The following is a 24,103-nucleotide window of genomic DNA, read 5'->3' as shown; positions in this document are numbered from 1 at the left end:
TTTAAATAAAAGTGGAAGGAGAATGAGAATTTTGTAAATCCTTGAGTGAAACCGCAATGAAATAAGTGCATTTTAGAAGTGATTGGCATCATCTTAATTCCAATCTGTGTAAAACATCAAAGACGCTGAGTGTAAGTTTCATCACACAGATAAGGGCATCACAGAGTTTTCGACTGTATTTGTACCCAATACTTTAATTAAGACCCTTCAACAACCTCAAGAGTGACTACATGTACACTCACAATCATCAAGCAGTAGGGGGCAGATTCTAACTGGGCTATAGTTGTAGGATGACAGCCAAAGGTTTGCAACAGTTGTCCATGTCAGCTCCAACCTTGGAGAGCAGCTGCAGCCTAGTGAAATGATAATGTTTGGTTGTGTAGCACTTACCAATACCAGTATTAAAAAAAATAATCTTACAATATAAATGAGTCAGCCGTGGAGCCCTAAAAGCAGACACTTGATCACCTTTTTGCTTTAAGCATGAGGTGGGAACAGTTAACAGGTTTCTGCCTGAGCATCTCAGGCTGCACACTGGTCGGTACAGCAAACAGCTGTTCACATATATCAGGGCTGGGGATCTCCAGGCCTCAAGGGCCGGTGTTCTGCAGGTTTTAGATATCACCCTGGGTCAACACACCTGAATAAAATGATTACTACATTACCAGGCCTCTGGAAAACTTAAAGACATGTTGAGGAGGTAAATTAGTCATTTAAATCAGCTGTATTGGAACAAGGACACATCTAAAACCTGCAGAACACCGGCCCTTGACGCCTGAGTTCCCCACCTCTTACGTATATAATCTCGGTCCAAGCCTAAATGCCTTTACAAGTAATAAGTTAAATCTTAAAATCAATTGTAAAAGTATTGGACATCCAGCATCTGATTCTTTGGGTTTTCTCTGTAATACTGTAGGGTCTGTACCTTACAATATAAAGCAGCTTGTGGCGACTGTTGAATTGAATTGTAGAGGGTTAAACTGGGATAATATGTTCACATGTGCAAAATGCAGCTGTAAGACTGCATTTTGCACAATCTGAAGTCTATTTATTGTTATTTCTGATTGGTACCTTTGAAAAACCAGTACAAAAACCCAACTGAGAGGAAATAAAAGCATGAATAATAGCCTGAGAGGCAGTAAAACTCAGCATTCAGTTTATCCTTGGGATATTCCTAAGGTTCCATTGGTAGCATATATGATGGGGGGAAATAGATAGGTCCCAGTATGGATCTCTGAGGAACTCCACAACTTATTATAGAGTAACGAGAGCTGTTTGTCACCAATGAAAACAAAAAATTTTGGATTGTCAGATATGACCTAAACCATCTGACCTTTACCAACCCAGACCTGGAGCCTCTCAATCAAAGTTTTATGGTCTACTGTGTCAAATGCACTTTAATCAAGCAGCACATGAACAAAATATTAATCAGTATCCGCAGTTCTTAGTATCATTTGTCAGTACTTCTCAGTACTTTCATGTTTATTCAGTCTTCTTAGTGCATTTTTGTCTAAGACTCCCCCTACAGGTACAGTGTTATTTCCGGTACAAAATTAATGCCAAATACAGTGGCCTGTACTAGTTCTAGGATCTTTTTTACAGTAGTAATGCCATGGGTTATTTCTTAGCCGAATGCAGTGACCTGCTAGTCCCTAATAACCTCATAACAGAGTTAGGGCATCTGGCCAAGCAAAGATCTGTCCTGTAAACACTTGCTAAAACTACAACTATGTTTTAATTTGCATCAAAGTTAATTGTCTTCCATGCCTTTATTAGTAAAATATGAAGGTAGTATCAGTGTTTGGATCTATAAATAATAACAAGAAAAACAATATTTCTCAAAAATCCTAACTTTTTCTTCAATAGAAAATTTATTTAAATTCATCAACCTATAACAGAATAACCCATAAAGTTTCTGCTGTTTCATGAAGTTCCCGAAGTAGCTTTAATGTTCCAGTTTTTTTAAAAGGATGTTTGTAAGCTGCACTTTTACAAATAAAGATTTTCAACATATCCACATCACTTCCTGATCTTCTTAAAAAAAAAAAGCATAGAAACTTTTACAGTGTATTTGTATCATCACAATGTTTCTTTTTTTACAAAAGGTATTTACAGCACTAAAAAGTTATAGTTATATAGATGCATTTCAACACCAGCTGGTCAAAGAACTTTCAGCATCGTCTCTTTTGTTCTTCATATTAACGAGGGGTTTTTTTTTAAGCTGACAGCAGCAGGTGGCTGTAAAGATGTATTAATAAACAAATGTACACACAAACATATCAGACATTAACATTAGAACACCTAATGTGCAAGAGTTGATGTGGAAACAATGTAGAAATAACTGACCCATCGGGGCAAGAGCACTGGATCGCTGAGGGTGTCTTTACTTGATCCTTTGGGCGAGTATCAGCCTCAAAAACCTTAATTCAATTTGGATCTGAGGAGCTGATAGTTTGTATCAGCACCTTGGACTCTTTGCCAAGTTCCTCAAGTAATTTTTGTGATGTGGAGTTGCCAGATCTAAGATTTCTCTACAGGGCGAAGCGATGTAACAAGTGAGTCAATGTTATTCACTTCACCTTTTAACAGTTTTAATGTCGTGGATGATCAGTTTATATAAACATATGCAATATATACATATTGTCCTGCATGAGGCAGGATTCTCAAGTCCTTTGTATCTATTTATATGTATTTAAACAAGAAGCACTGGATGCAAAACTCAGCTTTGCACCAAACATAGTAAACATTTGTAACAGGATTCTTAATACAATACATTAAAGAACAAAAATACTTTTCATTTGCATACCTTTCAGGGCAAAACTCTCTATAAACTTAATTCTACATTAGTGGTCCAAAATGTTCCAGTTCTACCATACCAGTCGTATCTGGCTCAGGACTTTTTTTTTTTTTCTCTTCCCCCAAATTATTCCTCATCTCTTTTTTATTACCTCACTGATGAAGTCATAAAATGCTCAAAAGAACAACTCAAAACCTTCTTTTGATTAACAGAAATAAGGAAGAATCTCTAAAGTAAAAATCAACAATCAGCATTGGGATAGTACCTGAGACGAATTACCCTTCCGATATATTCAAAGCAAACATCAAAAGTCACAGTCAGAGTCACTGCAGAGATACAGACAGTCTCTCTTTTCATATCACAGATGAGAGTCCTGTCTAGATCAGCTGTCCTCTGGGGTGTAGAATAATGGAATTGTTACTTGGCTTGGGCCTGATGGCCCCATTGCTGTAGTCAAAGTAATTCCTGAGAGTCTGTGATAACTGGTAGGGGCTCCCATCTTCGTCACTGTCGTGTCCTTCAGACTGTGTGGGAGCCCAGTCCTCTCTCTCCCTGGGCTGGCAGGCGTCTGGTTCTCTGGGCCCGCTGCCGTCATCCTGCTGAGCCTTCAGAGGAACCAAAGATGAAGGAAGACCTGAGTCCTGGTAGAAACAGTATAAAAATAGAATACTGTTTTTCCTGATTTGTCCTGAAAGTTACCAATATTAAGGAGGACCTATTATGCCTTTCCTTATTTTCTCTCAAATATACAGTTACAACAGTTAATGTTGAAACTGAAGTTTTAAACACTGAGTTCAGCAGATGAACAGGTAATTCCTGCAAGCCAAAACCTCAGGGTTCAATCTGCTCTACCACTTAGTTTCACACTGTTTATTCTAGTTTTGGCTCTGTATGATCAGCCAATCAGATGAAAGTTGGCTAGGAGATGGTGGCCTTTAGAAAGAAAATGGCTAAAATGGATTGCTCCATAAAGAGGATAAACTGTGAGTCAGGCAAAACTATTTTACTGGAGTCCAAGAATACATATTTAGTTGGAAATGAGCATCATAGGTCCCCTTTATATAACCAAAAAATTGAAGTTGGACTGAAAAAGGCACAGAGGGGATAAAACTGGGTTTATGATACTTGCACTAAAAATCCAAATTCAAGCTGGATAATCTGTAGATAAACTTTATATTTCTACCAAAACTGTCTATGGGATCAGTGAAAACCAGTTTATTGAGGTAGAAGTCTAGATTTAAAAAAAAAAAAAAAGAAAAAAAAGCTCCTAACACAACATGGACCATATCCTACCATCCAATATTTCTTATGACGTTTTTTTGTGGTAATAATTGCTAGGAGAGAATGCACACTGGTATTCAATCTCTTTTGTATGAAACCTCTAAGTGAAGCTTTGGTCGTGACGACATCAGATTGTAATCCAGATTTAACAAAACAGTCATGTTTACATTCCTGATCCTGTTTCTAAATAAATCCAATAAAGCGTCATCATTTGTAGAAGACAGGAACAATTATAAAGTGACTAATAAAACAGAGATGACGTTTCTTGCTGTTGTTTCCTAAAATGTTTCCTGTCATTTGAATCCCTTTTGTTTTACCACCTCACCCTCAGTGACAATGCAAACTCAGCAATAAATACAGAATGCCGTTACCGTATGATACATTACAAACAAATCTAAACACATTTCAAACTTAATCTCTCAGACACTGACACATACCAGCGACATGTTGCTACTGCTCTTCACGTATGACTCCACCCTGTTCCTTTGCGCCTCCTTCCCTCCGTCAACCTCAGCTCCTTCTGGAATATCGCTGCCTTCACACCAGATGACCGGACGTCCCAGTTCATCCAGTTCTACATCTCCTGGCCCCCACCTCCCACCCAGAGTGGAATGGGTATGCTCCTGTAGGCAGGGAGAGTACATTCAATGTAATGATAAAGTGCAAATCTGAGACAAGATCTTAAAGCATTTTATTTTGAAAAAACCTTCAACATTAGAAAGAAGAAGCTATATGGACAATTCCTTAGAGACAGCGCAGGCAGAACCAAGATCAGCAGTATTCTCCCTCTACCTGGATATATTTCATCACAGTGAGACACTCACCAGAGACATTTGGCTGTTTTTCATTCGGCTGTCTATTCTGAGCATGGAGTCTTCACCCTGGAGAAAAATAGAAAGTCGCAAAAAATTAGTGAACCTGAACACGAAGAGGAATATAACAAACCGCCAAAAATGAGATATTAATGATATGTGTCTATGAACGCTGCACGTTTCAGTGTTGTTTGAAGCTGCAGCAGCCTGTAATCATCAGCCTGAGCTGCCAGCGGCTCCACCCGAGCAGGACAGGTGTGTCAACCTGGCTTCCTTCAAGCTTGCAGGTTATTGTTGTCAGCAGGAGAGTGTGTGTGTCTGTCTGTCTGCGTATTCCTACCTGGTATCTGAAGTCTGTGCTGGTAGAGTTTATTCTCCTGAAAGAGGCTTGCCTAGAGAAACTCCTAATTTCATCCCTGGGAGAAAAAAATAAAAACCACACACACATTTTGAGGATTTATGGAAAACCTACATGTTCACAAAATAGATCCGTTTAAATCCCAGTTGAAGTTATTAATAAAAGCCTTCTTTAACAATATGTGCTTTAGCTCACGATTTTTCAGATAGCTGTCTCTTAAGCTTGTTCGTTCTATGTCGATGATGGCGGTGAACCACCAAGATGATGATGATCAGGAGGAGGATTAAACCTCCGGTGGAGGCACAAATTATGATCAGCAGCAGGTTATCAGGAGGGGTTTCACCAATGCGCCATTGCATCTCTAAAAAAATATAAAAATATGAAAAGATCCGATGACTCTCTCGCATATAAATACATTCAACAACAACACAGCTACATCTTTCCTTTAATATTTTTTTTGTAATCCAGACTGAGTTCAACTGTTAATGCCTTGTATCTAACAAGAGGGGGCAGCAAATGTTCAAAATTACACCAACTCAGAAGGAGTTTGGCAAATAAGTCTAAATTTCCACCTGCAAAAACATCAACAAAGCTCACAGCAGCAGAACAGTTTCTCCATTAAATCCCATGAAAATGTATGCAAAATTAGCTTTATTGCACTTACCATCTATATTGAGCATATACTCAGTTTTTCCCCTTCCCACACTGTTCGTAACCATGCACTCGTAGGCCCCACTGTCACTCAAGTGAACCGGCCGCTGAAAGAGGAGCTTCCCTCCAACCACAGACACCCCGTCAGGCAGAGCTCCCCCTTTCCTGCAAGCAATCAAAAGAAAAATGTTACCATTAACTTGCAGATGTCACAAAGAGGTGAACTACGCAGAATTCTGTGACTCACTGTTTGAAACAACAGCTGTGACTCATAGCTGCAAACAACAAAATGAAAGGAGCAGAGTTCAAACCAGAGAGCTGGAAATATACAAATATCTAATGACGTTTGCTTGCAAGTAACAGGAAAATACAAAAACTGGTTTGAATCAAGGAAGTTATCCGCTTAGTAAACACTCTGAAGGATCAGGTTCATCACAGAGTGAAACCAACTGAACCAAAGCATGCAGGGCTCATCTGTATAAACCAGGTAAATACTAGGTTTGGGGGATTGAAACAAGCCCAACTTCTGAGCCCTAAATTGTACAGGCCACATAATAGAGGCAGTTTCTGATCAGGTCCACTGAGAGGGGTCATATTCCCCCCTGGTTTCACTGTGCTCCACCAGCTATTTAACTACTGCTTTACCCCCCCGTCAAAGTCGCCCCGGGTCAGATTTCTTTTCTCAACACCCCGCCTAGCTTCTCTAACCAGCCTTTTCTAAATCGAGTCACAGGTGGAGATTGCATCTGACACAGCGAGGATGGTGGAAATGATACAGATAAGGTGTGCAATACAGCTTCACTGGCCAAAAAGATTCTAATCTCTCCCGTGACTTATTCTTTTTGTGACTTACCACAGTATCAGTGCAATGAAGCAAAGACCTATTGTGAAATGACTGAAACTAGAGTAGTACAATATAGTTTCACTACATGAGTTATACATAAAAACATATTGTGAAACTAAAGTAGCTGACCTCGATAGTGCCAAAGGTAAAAGTAAAAGTTTACTAGATAAAGCAAATTACATGTTTTATGGTATTATCTGTTACACTTAACAATGACTTTGTCTTTGGAGCAACGTAAAGCAGCTATAAGAAGATCAAGAAAGGTATTTGTGAATTTGATACACATTCTATATTTTTAGGGTTGTTCTGATTAATAAAATATGCACTCATCTGCCACTTTATTAGGTATACCTTGTTAGTACTGGTTGGATGGCCCCTTTCTCCTCATAAGAGATTGAACAAGATTCTGGAAACACTGTTCAGAGATTTGGGTCCATATTCCCATGACAGCATCACACAGCTGCTGCAGATTTTTGGGCTGCACATACAGTATTATGCCTAAGTTGTAGGTAGGTGTGAAAAAAATGCTGTAAACAAAGAATGCTTTCAGAAATATAAATAATTGTTTATTGGCCCCAAATGTATTCTGCAGCAGGACAACGACCCCAAACATACAGCCAAAGTCATTAAGAGCTATCCTAATGAACAAGTACTGGAAGTGATGCTGGTGGGTATGGCCCCCGCAGAGCCCTGATATCAACATCATCAAGTATGTTTAGGATTACATGAAGAGACAGAAGGATGTGAGGAAGCTTACATCCACAGAAGATCTGTAGTTAGTTCTCCAAGATGTTTGGAACAACCTACCAGCCAAGTTCCTTCAAAAACTGTGTGCAAGTCTACCTAGAACAAGGGTAGGCAACTCCAGGCCTCGAGGGCCGGTGTCCTGCAGGTTTTAGATCTCACCCTGGGTCAACACACCTGAATCAAATGATTAGTTCATTACCAGGCCTCTGGAGAACTTCAAGACATGTTGAGGAGGTAATTTAGCCATTTGAATCCGCTGTGTTGGATCAAGAACACATCTAAAACCTGCAGGACACCAACACTTGAGGCCTGGAGTTGCCCACCCCTGACCTAGAAGAATTGATGCTGTTTTGAAGGCAAAGGGTGGTCACACCAAATATTGATTTTATTTAGATTTCTCTTTTGTTCATTCACTGCATTTTGTTGATTGATGAAAATAAATGATTAACACTTCCATCTTTGAAAGCATTCTTTGCTTACAGCATTTCCATCCATCCATTCGCTTCCGCTTATCCTTTTTCAGGGTCGCGGGGGGTGAATTGACACCCACATGACCATCTCTGTAAGCTCTACAGATGGCCTCTTGAGAAAAATAGATCCACTATTTCTCAAATAGTCTGGCTAGCACCCTCAGCTATTCCACACTCAAAGTCAGTGAGACATTGTGGGAAATGCTCAGGTTGCTGATAAAATCTATGTTATCTGCCAATTCATATAAAAGTGGAACCAAGAATTTAGCATTAAGACTCAACACACAGAAACAGCTAGCATGACTTCATATATTTAAAGCTGAAATGATAGTTTATTTATTCCACACATGGCTTACGTGTAGGATCATTTCCTTAGTCAACAATCTTTTACATAACCCCACTAAATGAGAAATTGCTTCTTTTACGCAGTGTTTTCAACGCAGATTAAACTACAGATTTGTTCTGTGAATGCTCACATGGAGAGACCAGCAGTCAGCCACTCATATTGACTATTGGTCAATATATTTACATTGTTAAAAAGCAAACAAGGGGGAAAAAAGTCAACATTTCAAAACGTTTACTGACATTATAACTAAAATTAATCAGTGGATTTCCTCACAGTGGGGCCTCAGTGATGGATGGCTTAGTGGAGAGGTTGAAACTAGCACAACTTTAATATTTCAAGATTGCCTCATGACCCAAGTATTTTTCACTCAGCACAAAACATTTGATCACTGTGTGCACAGAGAGAACTGTAATGGCTGGCGTCTTTAATTAAAGTACAGACCCAGTGTTTTACCAGGCATTAGAGTGATATTTAAAGCATGGCACTATGATTAAATGCTTAGCATGTGTCTCCTGCTCTTCCTTGTGTCGCTCACTCCCTCCCTCGTGTGAAACACAATCTTCTAACTTGAAATTTGGCAACGCGACACCGCACCTTTTATTCAGCAGTGATTTGAGCCAGCAGAGGATAGGAACCCCCCCCCTTTAGATGGGAGCGCACTCCTTTGTTGTTTGCAGGTGTGTACTCCATGTGTATGCGTGTTAGCAGTGGCTTATCTATGTTTTGACTTACATTCCAGCGCCATGTAAAAAGAACATTAGCAGCATAAATAGTATTAGAAAGGGGGGAGGTGGGATTTAACATGATATCATCATAGTCTTGTTGACTGCCAGAGTGACAGATGTGTATGTGAAAATGCAGAAAGTACCACGTCCAGGTGAAGTTTTGAGGTTTGGGGTGTCCCCTGCCTTCGCACACCAGCTCAGCTTTCTCCAAACCCACATACCAACGAGATGAGGACGTCGTGATTGTAGCATCTGGGGGGTCTGATACAGAAACAAAAATATTAATTAAGCAGCATCACAACCTAGTGTCTCCTATGCTGCATAATAGATCAAATAGAGAACTTTGTAGAGCAGCAGAGAAGATACAAAGAAGTTTGTTTGCACCATAAACACAACAGATGAAGTTATTTCCTCCTCTTAAATCTACAAAAAGATTTTCGCAAGTCTCAAAATTTCAAATGTTATCTGGGAGGTTTGGAGTCATTACTAAGCGTATTGAGCACCAGTTCAGTGATTTTAACAGTGAGTACATAATATTAGCAGAAAATTTTAGCTTGAAACCTTGTATTTAATCCCATTTTAAAAGCAAGCTGGCACAGCTCACACCCACACCTTTAACAAATGTCCTTCAAATCAGACAAAGAGGAATTGTTGGAACAATTAAAGTTTTGGCACAGTTATACAGTTACAGTAGTCAAGGACAGACTATTACTGATAAACTTTCCCGCCGCAGGTTCAAATCTGCCGATAGTAGCTAATATTTACCTAGCTCTTTAATCTCAAAGACTGACAGTTAAGCCTTATAAATATAATTTGCTGGGCAACTAGAGTCAAAAATATCTAATTGGCTTACATTCCCATTAAAGGGAAGAGCTTAAAGTTTGGCCCATAGCCCAGCAAAGAGCAACTGCAGTGTCATTCCATACAGCATACTGATAAGCAGTGTTGGTCAAGTTACTTGAAAAAAGTAATCAGTAACTAATTACTGATTACTTCCCCAAAAAAGTAACCCCGTTACTTTACTGATTACTTATTTTCAAAAGTAATTAATTACTTAGTTACTTAGTTACTTTTTAAAAACACGATTTACAACCTGAATAGGTGATAAAGTGATAGATCTTTCAGCCCAATTCTACTTTTTCTGCATAATCCATCATACAAAATGTAATCAAATGGAAAAGTCCCTTTTTAAAACTTGTTTTATTAGTTTTAATCTTTTAACTTTATGCATCAAGCAAAAATGTAATTATATGCAACATTCTCTGACTGGAAGAAATTTGTTTAATATTTAAACCTATTTTCTGCACATTCCAGCACATAAATTTTTTTTTGTGTGTGTTTACACTCAGTCTTTCAAATAGATGCAAGTAAAACACAGCAGAAAATAAATAAAATCAAAGACTAGCGGTCCTTTTGCTCTATTTTCACCTGTAAAGCAGGAGTGGGGTAGGCGGAGGTTTACCCTGGTGCAGGTGTGCCGCAGTGGTCAGTGGAAGGATATGGCAGTTTCTCTGTGAATTTCCCATTACGTGGTAGTGCACTCGGTGCTTGCTTGGAAGTTTAGGGGGGTTTTTTTCGCTGTAAAAAGAAGTTTTCTTCCCACGCACAACGGACGCTAATGTTTTTGTCACTTTTTATGGAATCAAACTCAAAATAAGGTCAGTACTTCCACGCTTTAAACGCTGCACGCTCATACTCTCTCCGCACTCGATATATGATCCACTGTTGATCTGCACACAGCTGTTGTCACAAACGTCGCACTTGCTTACATGAGACATTCTCGCAAAAAAAAATCACGGTTTTAGTAACGCAGTGACGCAGCGTTCCTACGGGAAAGTAAAGGTAATCTAATTACCGTTTTTGCAATAGTAATCCCTTACTTTACTCGTTACTTGAAAAAAGTAATCGGATTACAGTAACGCGTTACTTGTAACGCGTTACTGTAACGGAGGGAAGAAGGATAAAAATCGCGATACGTCGAGGATCAGCACAAAGCTTCAAGTGAAAGGAGAAAGGTGGGACTATAAAAACAGTGTTTAAGAAATCCGAGAGTAAAAACACTTATGTCATTTTTTCCTTTATTTGTTCTTGTTATTAACTAAAAAGCCAGGCGTATCCCAGTTCTTTACATATTCTATATGACCATATAGTTTGCACTAAACAGCACAAGTGTAGTAATTTAAAACCCTTTGCAGTGACGTACACTGCTTCATACAATGCAAGGTTACAGAGTATCTATTTACAGCTGCAAAACACACCAAAACAAAATATGGATGGCACTGAGAAAGCAGTATTGGGGCGTGATGATCTACTAATTAAATTAGTAAACAGTAGGAGGTCCAGGCATTTATTAGGCATCAGCCACCACTACACATGACCTTTGTGTAGTACTTGTTCAAATTAGTTACTGACGAATGTCAAGATAAATTATTTCATGTTGTTTTAAAACTTTCATGGTTAATTGACTAAAACTGCTTTCAATATCCACACCCTTCGCTCTCTGGTTTCTGCAAGTCATGTGTCTGACGGATGGACAGTGTATACAAAACCAAAGCTCACATTGCTGCACTTTCCCATGAATGAAGTTTGAAGTGAGACATTTGTTTTAGACAAGGGGAAGGAAAAAAAGGTCACCGCCATAGTGCTTTTGTCACTGTCGCAGTATCAGTGAGCGACTCGGTGGTGACAGTTTCGCTGGCAACGATCCACCACGACTGATCCTACTGGTGATTTAACACGTCTGATCAGTGCTCGAGCTTGGTGTGCTGTATGTTAAGGCTAAATTATAGAGCTGTATCTTGTATGGAGACAGAATTTTCTACCAAATAACTTGGTAAAAACAGATAACGCTCTAACTTCTCCACATTTTATATTTGCTTGAATAATTTCGGGAAATGTTTTTCTGACGGGCAAGAATGAGCGATGTGTGATCCCCGACCTGTAAAGAATGGGAAGGGGCCAGTGAGGGGTACCATTCTCTCCCTTATTTTTCCATATCATACTCTGTGACTTTTCTGGTTCCTTCTATTGTTCTTGCTTGAACCAGCAATATTATTTCTGCAGTAAAACCCAACTCAGCACTTAAAAATATGATGTTAATGCCACAGCTCCAGTCTGTTTTACTTCTGCTCCACAGCTATACTCACATTGAACCTCCAGGCGGTTGCTGATCCTACGCGGCTCCTCCAGGCCGGGATGCCACACTAAACAGTCCAGCTTTTTCCCGTTCATGCTACGCAGGGGGTGGAGCGAGAAGTAGCTGGACACTGACCCAGTCTCGCTGGTGCGGTTCTGGACCGTTCCTGAGATGTCGGTGTCCCACGAGAGAATGGGAAGTGGGTGACCTATAGCCCGGCAGGTGGCTGCCACACGGAAGGATTGGCCCTCCACAAGAGTTACTGGATCCAGGGAGGAGATGGGTAAAACTAGACAACGAAAAGGAAAGAGGTTAATTGAAGTCTTCTGGTTTGGACTTTCTAGCTGATCCTTTGCTGAAGTACTAAATAAAAAAAAATGCACAATGAGTTCAGTCATCAGATTACAAAGTCTCTTTCCCAAGTTAGTTTATTTGTCACTTCTTGGCTCTTAGAGCTAAGGGGGTAGATGATCCAACACTTGTCCTGACTGGCAAATGAAATCTGTTTGAGGGATTAGCATGAAAGTTTGTACAGACTTTCAAGTCAGAACTGCCTAATGATTCAAAAATGTTCCTGCAGTACCAACAACAGATTCACATTTGCATTTTTCCGCATACCTTTTGTAAAAATGTTATTTGATCTACAAAAGTTAAATGCAAAGAAAAAAAAAACAAAAAACAGACAGAGTCCAGTGAAATCTTCCGGGTTGCTGAACCAGCTACAGATCCGCTGACTTTCTATTTAGTGCCACCAGCAGGGTGACCTTCATTGATCCCTCTAGATTCCCATCTTCAAATAACCACTTGGACATGAAACCACATGTCCCAGTGGTTTAAAAGCTGGTTTAAAACAAAAGGTTTTGAACTTTACAATCATCGTCGCCCATTCATTCCACCTTGCTGGAATTGGGCATTGTTAGTGGGTGTAGCTTATGTGACTGACAGGTGTGGGCAGACACACGTGTAGCTCTAGCTGTCTGCTCAGCCTCACCTGATAATGAGTCATTGAACCGGACCTCTCCATGGTATTTGTGGAATTTGACTATTTTTGATGCATTTTTGATGTAATAAATGAAACAATTAAATTATAGTATTTTTCTATTATAAATTAGCAGGTATCCATTTCTGTATCATGTGCATTAATGCAACTTGCACCAAGTGTTAGCAGGTCGCAACACCAAAAAGAAAGGTTAAAAAAAAAAAAATCAAAATGGGAAAAGCTATCCAGCTAATGCAAATCTACTTCCATCTTTTATATACAGTGTATAAACAGAGTAATCTTTTTGTGCTTTAATGTGCCCACTTCTACTTTGGAGAATATTCCACATATTACAGTTGTGGGTTTCCAACTAAAAGTACCATCAAATTCATTGGAATTGTGTAAGAACACCAAGTTGCAAAACTCTCTCAGAACAGGTCACCTTAGATGTTTTCACACAGCTACATTTTGTTTTTGTTGCCCTGTCACCAACTGGTTTAACACGATTGTGATTCACACTGCAGTCATGACTGTTGTAAACAGTCACTGGCTGGTTAACTCTTTCCACTAATGTTTGGATTATTAATACATCAGACAAAACAAGTAGGTAGCATTAACAACAACAACAGCTATTATGGATTAACTGACAAAGAAAAGGGCACCACCTGAGGAAAGCTCAAACTTTAAAAACAGAAACTAGTAAAAAAACAAAACACAAAAGCACAGCGCGGCATATCAGCGAGGGAAATATGCTGCACTCATTGGCTTACAGTAATAAAGGAATGATTCCAGCTTCCACAGTGATAAATGATTCTGACTCACAGCCAAGAAAAGACACAATTCAAGAAAAAGTGAGCAGGGGAGATGTTCTCCCCTCCAAATATTTCAGCTCTCACATTATTTACCTGACAAACTTATCTGAAAAGTGCCTTCATGAGAGAAGCTGTGTTGTAAAACATGCTGATACCTCCATCCTGGTCATTTTTCATCCAATTAAAATAAATGTATCTGTAAACCAAACACCCAGTTTTTAACAAAAATTCCAAGTCCAAATGTGACTTTTCGGCACAGTGCATTCACAGTAGGGTCATTTCTCTAAAACCTATTCTTTCACATTAAGAACAACATGCCCAGTTTGTTGAGTTTACAGTTTTTGACAGTAACACGTGGGCAGGTAGCCTCCTGCATCAGTTTCTGCACTTACAAATCAACATTTTACAGCTGAATGTTCCAACATGGAGGGAATTCAGTGCTACAGGTTGTCTCTTACTACTCAACTTTCTGTTGATTTGTCAGATCTGGGGCGTGTTGAGACAGGTCTGTTACTGCAGATGACTGGCAGTGAAATGGGAAAGTTGTTTAAAAATGATAGCATCATTCCAGGGTTTACTTCACAAAGGATCCGTCCAAAAACAGTGTTCCCACGGCTGTTATTATGGTTGTAAAGGCGGAAGCCTGGGGACAACAGCGGCACCGCAGAAACTGTATACATCAAAATGAGTTTTTAAAACATTTGAAAGGGGACTGAATTTTAAGCTCCTTTCTCAGTGGGAAATTACTTGTGCCAGGCTTTAGTTGGGTCCAAAACTTCTGCAAAGATCTTTCAAAAGACAAAATAAGGAGTGGAAACAGGTGATTTTAGGCTAAAGAGGAAGCTTTTCTTCTGCCACAGACCTGGGAAATTGAAGTTGGCAGCTCTTTAAAGCACAACCCTGTTTCCACAATTATATCATACTTTTTAATAGTGATTATACTTTTTTATTTCGCTTTTCTTTGTATATACACAACATGCTTTTTCCAGTCGTTTTTCTATCATCCTCCCTTCTTCAGAGGAAGAATTAAGATTATAAAGATTATGGGGGTGTAAAGCTCTTTATGTAAACTTGTGATTAAGGATATATACGAAACTTACATCAATGCCAAACTTATCTCAAACTCAATCACTCCTCGTGATGGAAACCTATTTATCTTGGATCTTGGAAAACCCTCTCCATCTTTCTGGAACACCAAATAAACTTGCAAATGTTTTGACAGCTGAGCTGCTATCTACCTACCAGAATCAGAATCCGCATAACATATTTTTGGTGTACGCAGATTCTGTGGTGCTTTTTTATACTTGAGAATATTTTAAACTTTTTCTTAATTTTTAGTTGGAGTAACAGAATAATATAGAATTAAAATAATTTCCCTTTTGGCTTTTCACACGCTAAAACCTAAAGTAAGCTGGCAGTGCTTGTGGCCATGCTGGCACACCTTCTGAATTCCCCCAGTCACCAGTTCCTCTATGAAGATATGATGGTGTAAACATCATTACAGCAGCTCTCTCAGGATTAGGGACATGTGGGCGAGAAGATTAAAAAAAAAGAGAGAGAAAGGATGATGAGTCTTACTCCAGACGGTGAGGGCGATCTTCTTCTCAAAATTTCCACTGGGGAAGGTGGAGATATGGCAGGTGTAGCTGCCCTCGTCCGACTGCTCTGTGTTCAGGATGATCAGAGCAGAGTTCTTGATGGGGTTGCTGTTCTCGAATCTCACCCGACCAGAGTAACGCCCAAACTCTGTCAAACAACAAAACCTCAGGTGAGCATCTTCAACACTCACAAAACGTCAAACAGACCCTTTGTCAAAAGCATTAGCTCCAGGAAAGGAGAATAAATGGTTAGACATTGTTAAAATAAGCCTCCAGTTATCAAGCAGCGTCACAACAGACAAATAATAAAGAGTAATCCAGGTACAAAACAATGGTCTGCTGGGATGATCTCATTTCAAATAACCACATCCCAATTAGAGACACAGCAACAATTATTTTGTTTTTTTTTCTCATGTGTGTACTTTTAACTTGTGACTCTAATTTGAACTTATGGATAAAGTTGCTATTAAAGATGATGCGTCTAATTTATCTTTACATGAATAAATCTGAAAGTGAAATGATGTGTGTTATAAGCAGAGTAATGTAACAGCCGTTAAATCAGGTCTACTCATAGTAGTGAGTCTTTAACAACAGCAGTGAGGAAAAAGGTATTTAAACGATTAGCAAAGGTAGATGTAGCGCATGATTCACATTCATTCATACAATCATGGCCCACTGGACCAGCCATGGGCATCTGGATCAAATTACATTTCCATTAACCAGCACATGTACCTCAACCTTCTGACTTCTCCACCAATTCACAAAGCAAATCTCCAACCTCCAGATCTTGCACTGAGGCTGTTATGATTAGTCAAAACTGTAAATGTTAAAATGCTTTTCCTTGAAGCGTGGCTTCAGACTGCTCTTTATGCTCAGTTTCAGACATTTTTTTCTATTCTTAGCTCCATACGGTGTTACTGAAAGTGGATATCCCCAATGTCATAATTTCAGGCACAAAGCTCTGGCTATGAGCACAGAAGCTCCACCCACCTTCTGTTCAAAACTTTGAGGGGCAGCCAATCAGAAGAAAGTCTGCTTAAAGTTACAGTATCTAAAATCTCTCGCTAGATGTCGATAGATTGCAGATCAACTGCATAAGTGCATAATACTCGCTGCAGGACAAACAAACTGTGACTGAAGTTCATCTGTAGTGAGCGCAGGTTGACAGTCCGCTGTTTACCTCAGCTGTCAATACGTGTCCATGTTGATTTGGGAGGGAGCTGTAAAACTTTGTGAAAGGAGTCTGATATGAGTCGATGAGTCAGTGATGTTCATGCTGATGTCTAATCTGCTGACACAAAGTAATTGTGACAATATTGGGAATAGATAAGCATGTTTATGCACGTTTTTATGTGTCAGGAGATGAGGCTTGAGGAAAAGGATGATATTACGTCTAAACCAGGGGTGTGTCACACATAAGGGCGGGGGCCGCAATTAGCCTGGCAAAGACTCCAATACGGCACCGCTGGATGGCTTTGGAAAATGTGAAAGACAGCATACTTTTTTTTTTTTTTTAACAGCTTTTCCTACCCTTAAAACCTCTCTCATGACCAGTCACAATATGCCAAAATAATTCAATTATACATTTCTGTAATTTTACATCTTAGTTCTTACATTGGGGACAGATTTCTTTTACTTACTAAAGCAGCATTTTTTGCCATGTAGAAAACCTGAGACATAATGTTGAAATTGCTCTTCCACGTCTTATATTAAGACATTTCATTGATCGAATGCGTAGCTAAACATTTTACACTGACAGAAATTGGAGTTAGATACAAATTCAAATTTGCCACCACAACATGTGAACAACTGCGAGCCCTGTTCTCTTCCATATTTGACATACTGCGCACGTGGTCAGTCTCTATTGACATTGTGTTTTATGTGTGAATCTCAGCCACCGTATCCAAAATATCAGGCCAACATGACAAACCATCGCCTGCTTCTATGCATTTCTAATTGATTAATTTTGAGTTGATCATAATGCATCAGTTATTAGAAGACATAATTACACACTAATGCGTATTTATTAGTAAATGTATTTTTTTTTTATTAAATAATGTTTGTTTGTTTTTTTCCTGATTGTATCTTTAAACTGAGAGGTGTTAGCTGTGAATCAAGTAAAGCTCCAAGAACAAGAATACAGAGCTGAAAGTGAGCTTAACTGGTACACTTTAGTAAGACAACAATACATGTTTCTAATAACCTGAAAAATGGAACAATTAAATGAAATACAGATATTCTTAATGTTATTAGTATCAAAGCAAACAAAATTACAAAGAGCAAAGTCTTTCCTATATTTTGTTATTAGCTGACCACTTTTATAGTATTTCATTCTCAATGATTATGATTTAACTTATATGCACAGTCACATGCAATTTATTAAATGTACTTATGGTTTTGAGTGAACTTTGGTCTGCAGTAATGAAGAACCACCTTACCTTAGCGTTCCTGATTATTATAGAGCATATTATAATAAGTGTAGGTATGGTTGGCATTTGTCAAGTCATTAATGCTTAGGTTGCATTATCTCTATATTTTTTAAGATAAAGCAGATGTAGCATTTGATAACTGAGGTTCAAATCCATAAACAATAACCTGATGAGGGCAGTGTGTGTAAGTGTATTTGGAACCAAAGGATGCACCAAATAGTTGTTTTGGTCTTGATAATAAATGCTTGCACTAAGTATCAAGTCCAAGGACTGCTGCAACTGCAGCATCTGCTGGGAAAACAATGCTTGACTTGCACCTCGCTCATTTACCCCCCCCCCCCCCCCAAGAAAGAGAAAAGAAAAAAGCTTTGCCAAGACGTTATTACTGAAATTTTTATTTTCCCCAGGGACTTTACAGGAGCTTCTTCAGTCAAGTACCTGTATGGCCGTGCATGAAGTGAGCTGTGATGATCATATCTTTGCTGCCATCTGAAAGCTCCTTGTACCAGGTGACCTGCACCACCTTCTGCTCACCCTCCACCTGATACTGACAGGGGAGTCTGGTTTGAGTCTCTGTCACGGAGCGCAGGGTGGTGACGGCGTTAGCAGGCTCCACAAATCCACCCCCCACGCGCATGGCTGAGGAGGGAAGAGAAACGTGGATATAATCAGTGGAAGATAAGGCATATTTGGAGAGTGCGATTTTGGATTAGGAAACACAGCAAATCATTGGCATTTGTACATTTTGAAGACTAAATTACGTTTATGGTATTTCGCATGGAATTTCCAAATCAAGTGATGAAGCATGCAGTCATTTTTACTCATCATAGTAATCTCTCCGTAATTTCACAGAGACCCGTCAGTGCCAACACACCCAAATATGTTGTTCCAGCTCCTCAAAGTGAAGAAATACAAAACAGACATGACCTTAGGGCCTGGGAACCTGTGACAACTATTTTGCTACTATTTAGTGTTTTTGCCACTCTTCTGTTATCCAAAGTGTTTGTGCTTCCTTCCAGACAGCTCTTATGACCAATCCTGTTCAGGATGATCATAAAAAGCTCGACATTATCTTATAATGCTCCAGGCAGAAGGTCGGGTATAGCCTATACAGGTTTGTGTATAGGCAAACATTTACAATTACAGGCATTCGCTCATTCACCTAACCAGCTTGTCTGTTGACATGCCAACACCGAGAAAGTCACTAAAAACTGGTTTTAGGTGACTTTTAAAAGCAGAAATTGCCTCTTGTTTGTGAACAAACTTGCTATTCACGACAGAGCAAAAACTTTATTACTTCATATTTCCTTGTTGACAGTAAACAATTCAGACAGACTGCCTTTATATTAGGAAACACGGAAAAGTTTCCACGTGTGTAGTTTCTTTCAACCCTTTCCCACATAAAAAAAGAGCATTTGACTCCACTGAGTCCTTAATGACGAGATCTGACACCTAAGTATATATCAATAAAGACGTGGTTTGACCATCATTAGAATAGGTCTTGGATTTGCTTTTTTTTTCCTTATGTAAAACCAGTCAATTTTTTGAAGCCGGCTTGAACTACCAGAGAGAGAAACAAGGTTTACTCCCAGTAGGGGTCCAAGGGGGTGAAGACTACGAACATCTGCCCGCCAACACATTTTTATGCTTCTGTTGTTTTACATTTCACATTGATTGCATTAGAAACATATTTCCATCTTATCTATTGGATCTCAACTCGTTTTTTTGTTTTGCTGTCTCATTGTTTGATGACTGATTTCATTTTGTGTCCTATGATCTTCCCGCTGTTTAAAGTTTGCTTTATTCGGTTTCATTTCGTAATGTCTTTCTGCATCTTCATGTTTCAAGTTTGACTTGCTTTTGGTTTTAAAGAATGCTTTGCGACAGAGTAAAACTAAAACAAATTCTTCGTCACCTGAGTTCAGGTTTCTGTGTGAGGAATAAATGTGGATTTGATTAATGAAAACTTGGAATTAATTAACTCACTGCTGTATGTTTAAGGAACTTTAGTGTTTTGCAAAACGTTGCCTGCACACTGAATCCATTCTGGCACAAAAGTAGATGCTTTTTAATGATATTTTATAGAAAATCCAGGATTTACCCAACATTTTAGCAACTCAAGCACAAAAAGACAACTACTGGTTCTTGTCAACTCTCAGTGACGGGTTTCACTATCAAAACTGTTGAAAAGCCATGAATCTGAACTGACTAATGGCTGGAACATTTATCACACCTGGTAAAATGTCTACGTGTAACTGCGAGAGAAACAGGAATGGGTGTGAGAGCCACATCAACAACTCAAACAGAAGATGCAAAACATTTGCACTTTGATTTCTGGGTTTAAAGTTTTTTTTCTTCCTTGCTCTGTGGTTACTGATTCACAAGCTTAATCAATGATTACAAAGAAGCCAATATAGGACAGGGACTCCCACAGATCTGATATAGTTAGTACAAGGACACACTGACAAAGCGGTGGCACAGACAGGAGAGCCGACATGCCTCTTCACACAGACAGAAAGTTCAAAAGTAGGTACAAAGAACTACAGTGTGGTTGACCTAAATGAGGACCAGACCGAGAGAGACCGAGAGAGACAGACATAGACTCAGATTTTTGGAGGAAGGAGACGAGTTGACAATGTGAGCCGAGAGATAAACTGAAAGAAAGAATTATACAAACACACACACACACACACATTCTAGACAAACACTGGGGCACCTCAAAGCTGTTGTACAAGCTTTTCTTGTTCATTCAAACTGCTGTGGTCAAGAGTAAAAACAACACATTCACATTCATCTGTTTGCTCCTTCATCTGGAGCAGAACAGTCCAAACTAAATGTAAAATGATGTTAATCTCCACTAGATGAGGAAACAAAAGCAGACGAACATTATCAGAATTAGTCACCAAAAAAAAACAGGAAGACGCAGGTTGGGCCACGACTTCTAAATCACTTAGTAAGAGTAAGAATGTGACGGAGCTGCATTCTGTTCTGCTGCTTCTTTCTTCACACCTGCACGGACAAAAGTATGTGGACACCAGAACAGTTCACCCATGTTCATGGCTGCAGAATTACTGATAACTCTGAGATAGTCAGCTGGCCTCACGAGTGCAGCAGAACAGCAGACTGTTAATGCTACATTAATGCTACAATTTTAAATACGATCAACTTATCTCTGTTAAGATGCTTCAAGCTACAGATTTTTAAGAATGGTTCATTTGAAGAACACGAATCAGGATTTAGTGTTCATCATATCACTGAAACAGTATTGGGAAGGTGGAGTTCAATATGCATGTCCTGCTAGCCCTCAGTGCAGCATTTGCTATTCTTGATCACAACATTTTACTGCAGAGATTCAAACAGACCATCAGTGTTAAAGGAAATGTGCTGCACGGCTTTGAATTATATCCATCTGATAGATTCCAGTTTGTGTAAATGTAAATCAGGAGTCTTCTTCACACACAAAAGTTGGTCATGGAGTTTAAGCCCTTTTTTTAAAAATATAAATATATATATTTCCACACTCCATTGGTACCTGTGCTGGGACCTTTTTGCATAATACATGCTTCCTTTAGGCAATACTAGAAAAAACTGCATGCACTTTCATTGCTGTGCAGATGACACCCAACTACATTTATCCATGAAGTCAGACGAGACAAACAAACTAGTTAAACAACAGGCTCGGCTTAAATCCATAAAGGCCTTGATGAACTCCAATTTCCTGCTTCCAAATTCAAATAAAACTTAGGTTACTGTACTCTGCATTAAAATCCTAAGAGATTTAGTGACTAACCAGACATTCACTGTGGATGGCATTACCCAAACTGGCCTTGTTCTGCTGGAGGCGTCTTCCTGTTAAAAGGGAATTTGTCCTTCCCACGGTCACCAAGTGCTTGCTCATATTATATCATCTTATAGTTGGGGATTTCTCTCCTTTAGGTCCTTTACCTTACAGTAAAAAGCACCTTGGGGTGACTGTGTGGTTATTTGGCATTATATAATTCAGCTGAAATGAATGAATTGAGAACCATTTATCTGAGGGTAGCTAGACCTGTTGCACAGGTCAATACAGGTTATCTAAAAAAGCAAAAGGCATTCCCAAATATATTGCAAAAAATTTGGAAGGACACTGTTGTCCAAAACAAACATTTGTTTTATTGGCTTGTTGTACCATATAAAGCTACTTGCGACCCAGGGCAGGTCCAGAAGGGCATGAGGTGGCACCTGTCCATGAACTCTGATTCATTTGAGGGTTTTTTTTTTATATATTTAGTAGCCAGCAGAAAAAAAGCCTAGCTATGTGATGGTGCAGCTAATGCACATGCAAAGAAAGAAAGGAAACAAAAGACTGTCTTCTAAATTATTGTAAATTATTGTTCCTTTTATGCATGTTGTACAGGTTTAAATCCTACCCTGGGTATTACTTTCTTGCTTTCGAGTACATCTGTGCGCAAAAATTAAAAATGTAAAGGTAATTTGATGAGGCACACCCTAGAATCTCACTGCAATCTAAAACCTTATTGGGTTACATTTCTTAGGGAGTTGTAGTCAATAGTTTTGCAATTAAAAAAAGGAAAAGAAAAAGAACTATACACAATGTGAAACTAATATGGTTTCTCACCAGCACCTTAAACTGCAGCTCAACAAAAACTGGAAATTTAGTCTTTTTGCTTTATTCTGACATTACTCAGCTTAGACTGAGATGATTTGCAGTGATATGATATCCGTTTAGTGACGCAATCAGTTTTATTTTGTCTATCTAGATGTTACATCTCGTGGTTGATGATTTTCTGCATTTAGAAAAAGTTAGCAAAACTGCCCCCGTCCCACCCCACCTGACTGATTTTTTTGCCATGCCCCCAGCCACCCCATTAAAAAAATCCTAGAAACGCCCCTGCTTGTGACAGCTTGTCACAAGTCAAAGAGTTTGATGGCTGTAGTTCAGGTTTTCATTCATTTCTCCAGTTGAGTTAATGCAATTAAAAGATCAGAAGTAGCCAAAAAAAATCCAATATGTCTGTTTAGAAAAAGCAAAAATTAAAAAGTTTTCTAAATTTATAAATCTTTGGTGACATGATGAGCTTTGGAGACAGAAATCATTGCATGTTGTAACAAAAAAAAAATTTGCACAATTGGGCCAAAACCATGGCAAGTAAAGCAAAGGCATAGAGACTTATGAAGACTGCAATAATAATAATTCAGTGTCTTAAAAAGAGCCCTTCTATATTAAAGGACATTGTTTTAACACTCATAGGAAGATTGCTGGGTTAATTACACCAACATTAAGCACAAGAAGCTACCACGAAGTTCAAAATGTATAGATTTTAGACACTATATCCAAGCTTTATGCCATGTCTGTCAAATGTTTAATCGTCACAGACCCAATTAACAGAAAGGAGAACACAGAATTCTCCAAATGACTTGCTTAGACAGGTGATTCGTGTTTTATGAAGCAGTGTCACTGTTAATTTACATGCAAATCAATGTAACAGAAAACTCACCGATTAAAGAAAGCAATGCCAGGAGCGCAGCACTTTTTGCAGCTGACTTCATGTTTGGTTCCAAAGTAAAAGTTTCTCTTTATTAGCCTCCTTCTGGGAAATTCAGATCTTGTGTTAAGCTTCCATGTTCAAATTCAGTTGGGAAATTCAGGGTTGGTTTAAAAAACACAAACCCCGCAGCAAGGAGCCAGGGGCAGCAGATGTTTCCTGTTCAACTGAGAAATAATGTTTTAAAAAAATCACACTTCTACTGATAAAAGAACAATGGTTAGCAAAAAGCTGATAGAGGCTCTATCTTCATTTCCAGTGAAATGAACAAATAAACGGAAAATGTTAAATCTGCATTTGAGCTTTCGCACGACAGAAAAATAAAGTTTGTGTTTATAAAAGAACAACCTCGCTTGTCACGCGAAGGCAGAAGCACCAGAATACAGGTTTGGTTTGAGTCGCTACACCTGTTTCCCTCCGCCCCGCCCACTGACACGCCCACTAGCGCTGCGTTCAGGTGACGCAAGATGAAAATGCAGTGGTAGGGTCGGAAAATTAACCAAAAATATACTTTATGTCAAGCAATTTCACAAGATTAACTTCTTATATCTAACTACACATGTTTAGGGATC

At 39.0% G+C, this 24,103-nt stretch overlaps 1 protein-coding gene across 2 annotated transcripts; it reads right to left on the bottom strand.

The window, feature by feature from the left end:
- On the bottom strand, positions 1-23,906 carry nectin4b (nectin cell adhesion molecule 4b). 2 transcript variants are annotated; one of them, XM_084911325.1, is made up of 11 exons: positions 23,484-23,906; positions 18,424-18,624; positions 15,537-15,704; positions 12,178-12,456; positions 9,175-9,292; positions 5,913-6,064; positions 5,444-5,609; positions 5,231-5,306; positions 4,903-4,959; positions 4,516-4,701; positions 1-3,402 (listed from the first exon to the last, which is right to left on the bottom strand). In XM_084911325.1, exons 1-11 carry the CDS (start codon positions 23,533-23,535, stop codon positions 3,175-3,177), a joined length of 1,683 nt encoding a protein of 560 aa, XP_084767451.1. In that variant the 5' UTR covers positions 23,536-23,906; the 3' UTR covers positions 1-3,174. The 2 variants fall into 2 exon arrangements, with proteins under 2 accessions (XP_084767451.1, XP_084767450.1); XM_084911324.1 differs by having other exon boundaries at positions 2-3,438.
- Between the last annotated feature and the right edge of the window lie 197 nt (positions 23,907-24,103).

Source organism: Perissodus microlepis, chromosome 18 (genome assembly GCF_051167445.1).
Source record: "Perissodus microlepis isolate ML-2025 ecotype Zambia chromosome 18, ASM5116744v1, whole genome shotgun sequence".
In the NCBI taxonomy this organism is placed as follows: Eukaryota; Metazoa; Chordata; class Actinopteri; order Cichliformes; family Cichlidae; genus Perissodus; species Perissodus microlepis.
This window is presented reverse-complemented; position numbering and strand designations above follow the sequence as displayed.

What these genes read in the sequence shown, in the direction of transcription:
- nectin4b (XM_084911324.1), bottom strand. Translation starts at nt 23,535, where the DNA reads ATGAAGTCAGCTGCAAAAAGTGCTGCGCTCCTGGCATTGCTTTCTTTA. An exon ending in CTTCATGCACGGCCATACAG is followed by an intron (nt 15,705 to 18,423) that starts GTACTTGACTGA and finishes GTTGTTTGACAG; the next exon opens with AGTTTGGGCGTTACTCTGGT. An exon ending in GATCGCCCTCACCGTCTGGA is followed by an intron (nt 12,457 to 15,536) that starts GTAAGACTCATC and finishes TTCGTTGTCTAG; the next exon opens with TTTTACCCATCTCCTCCCTG.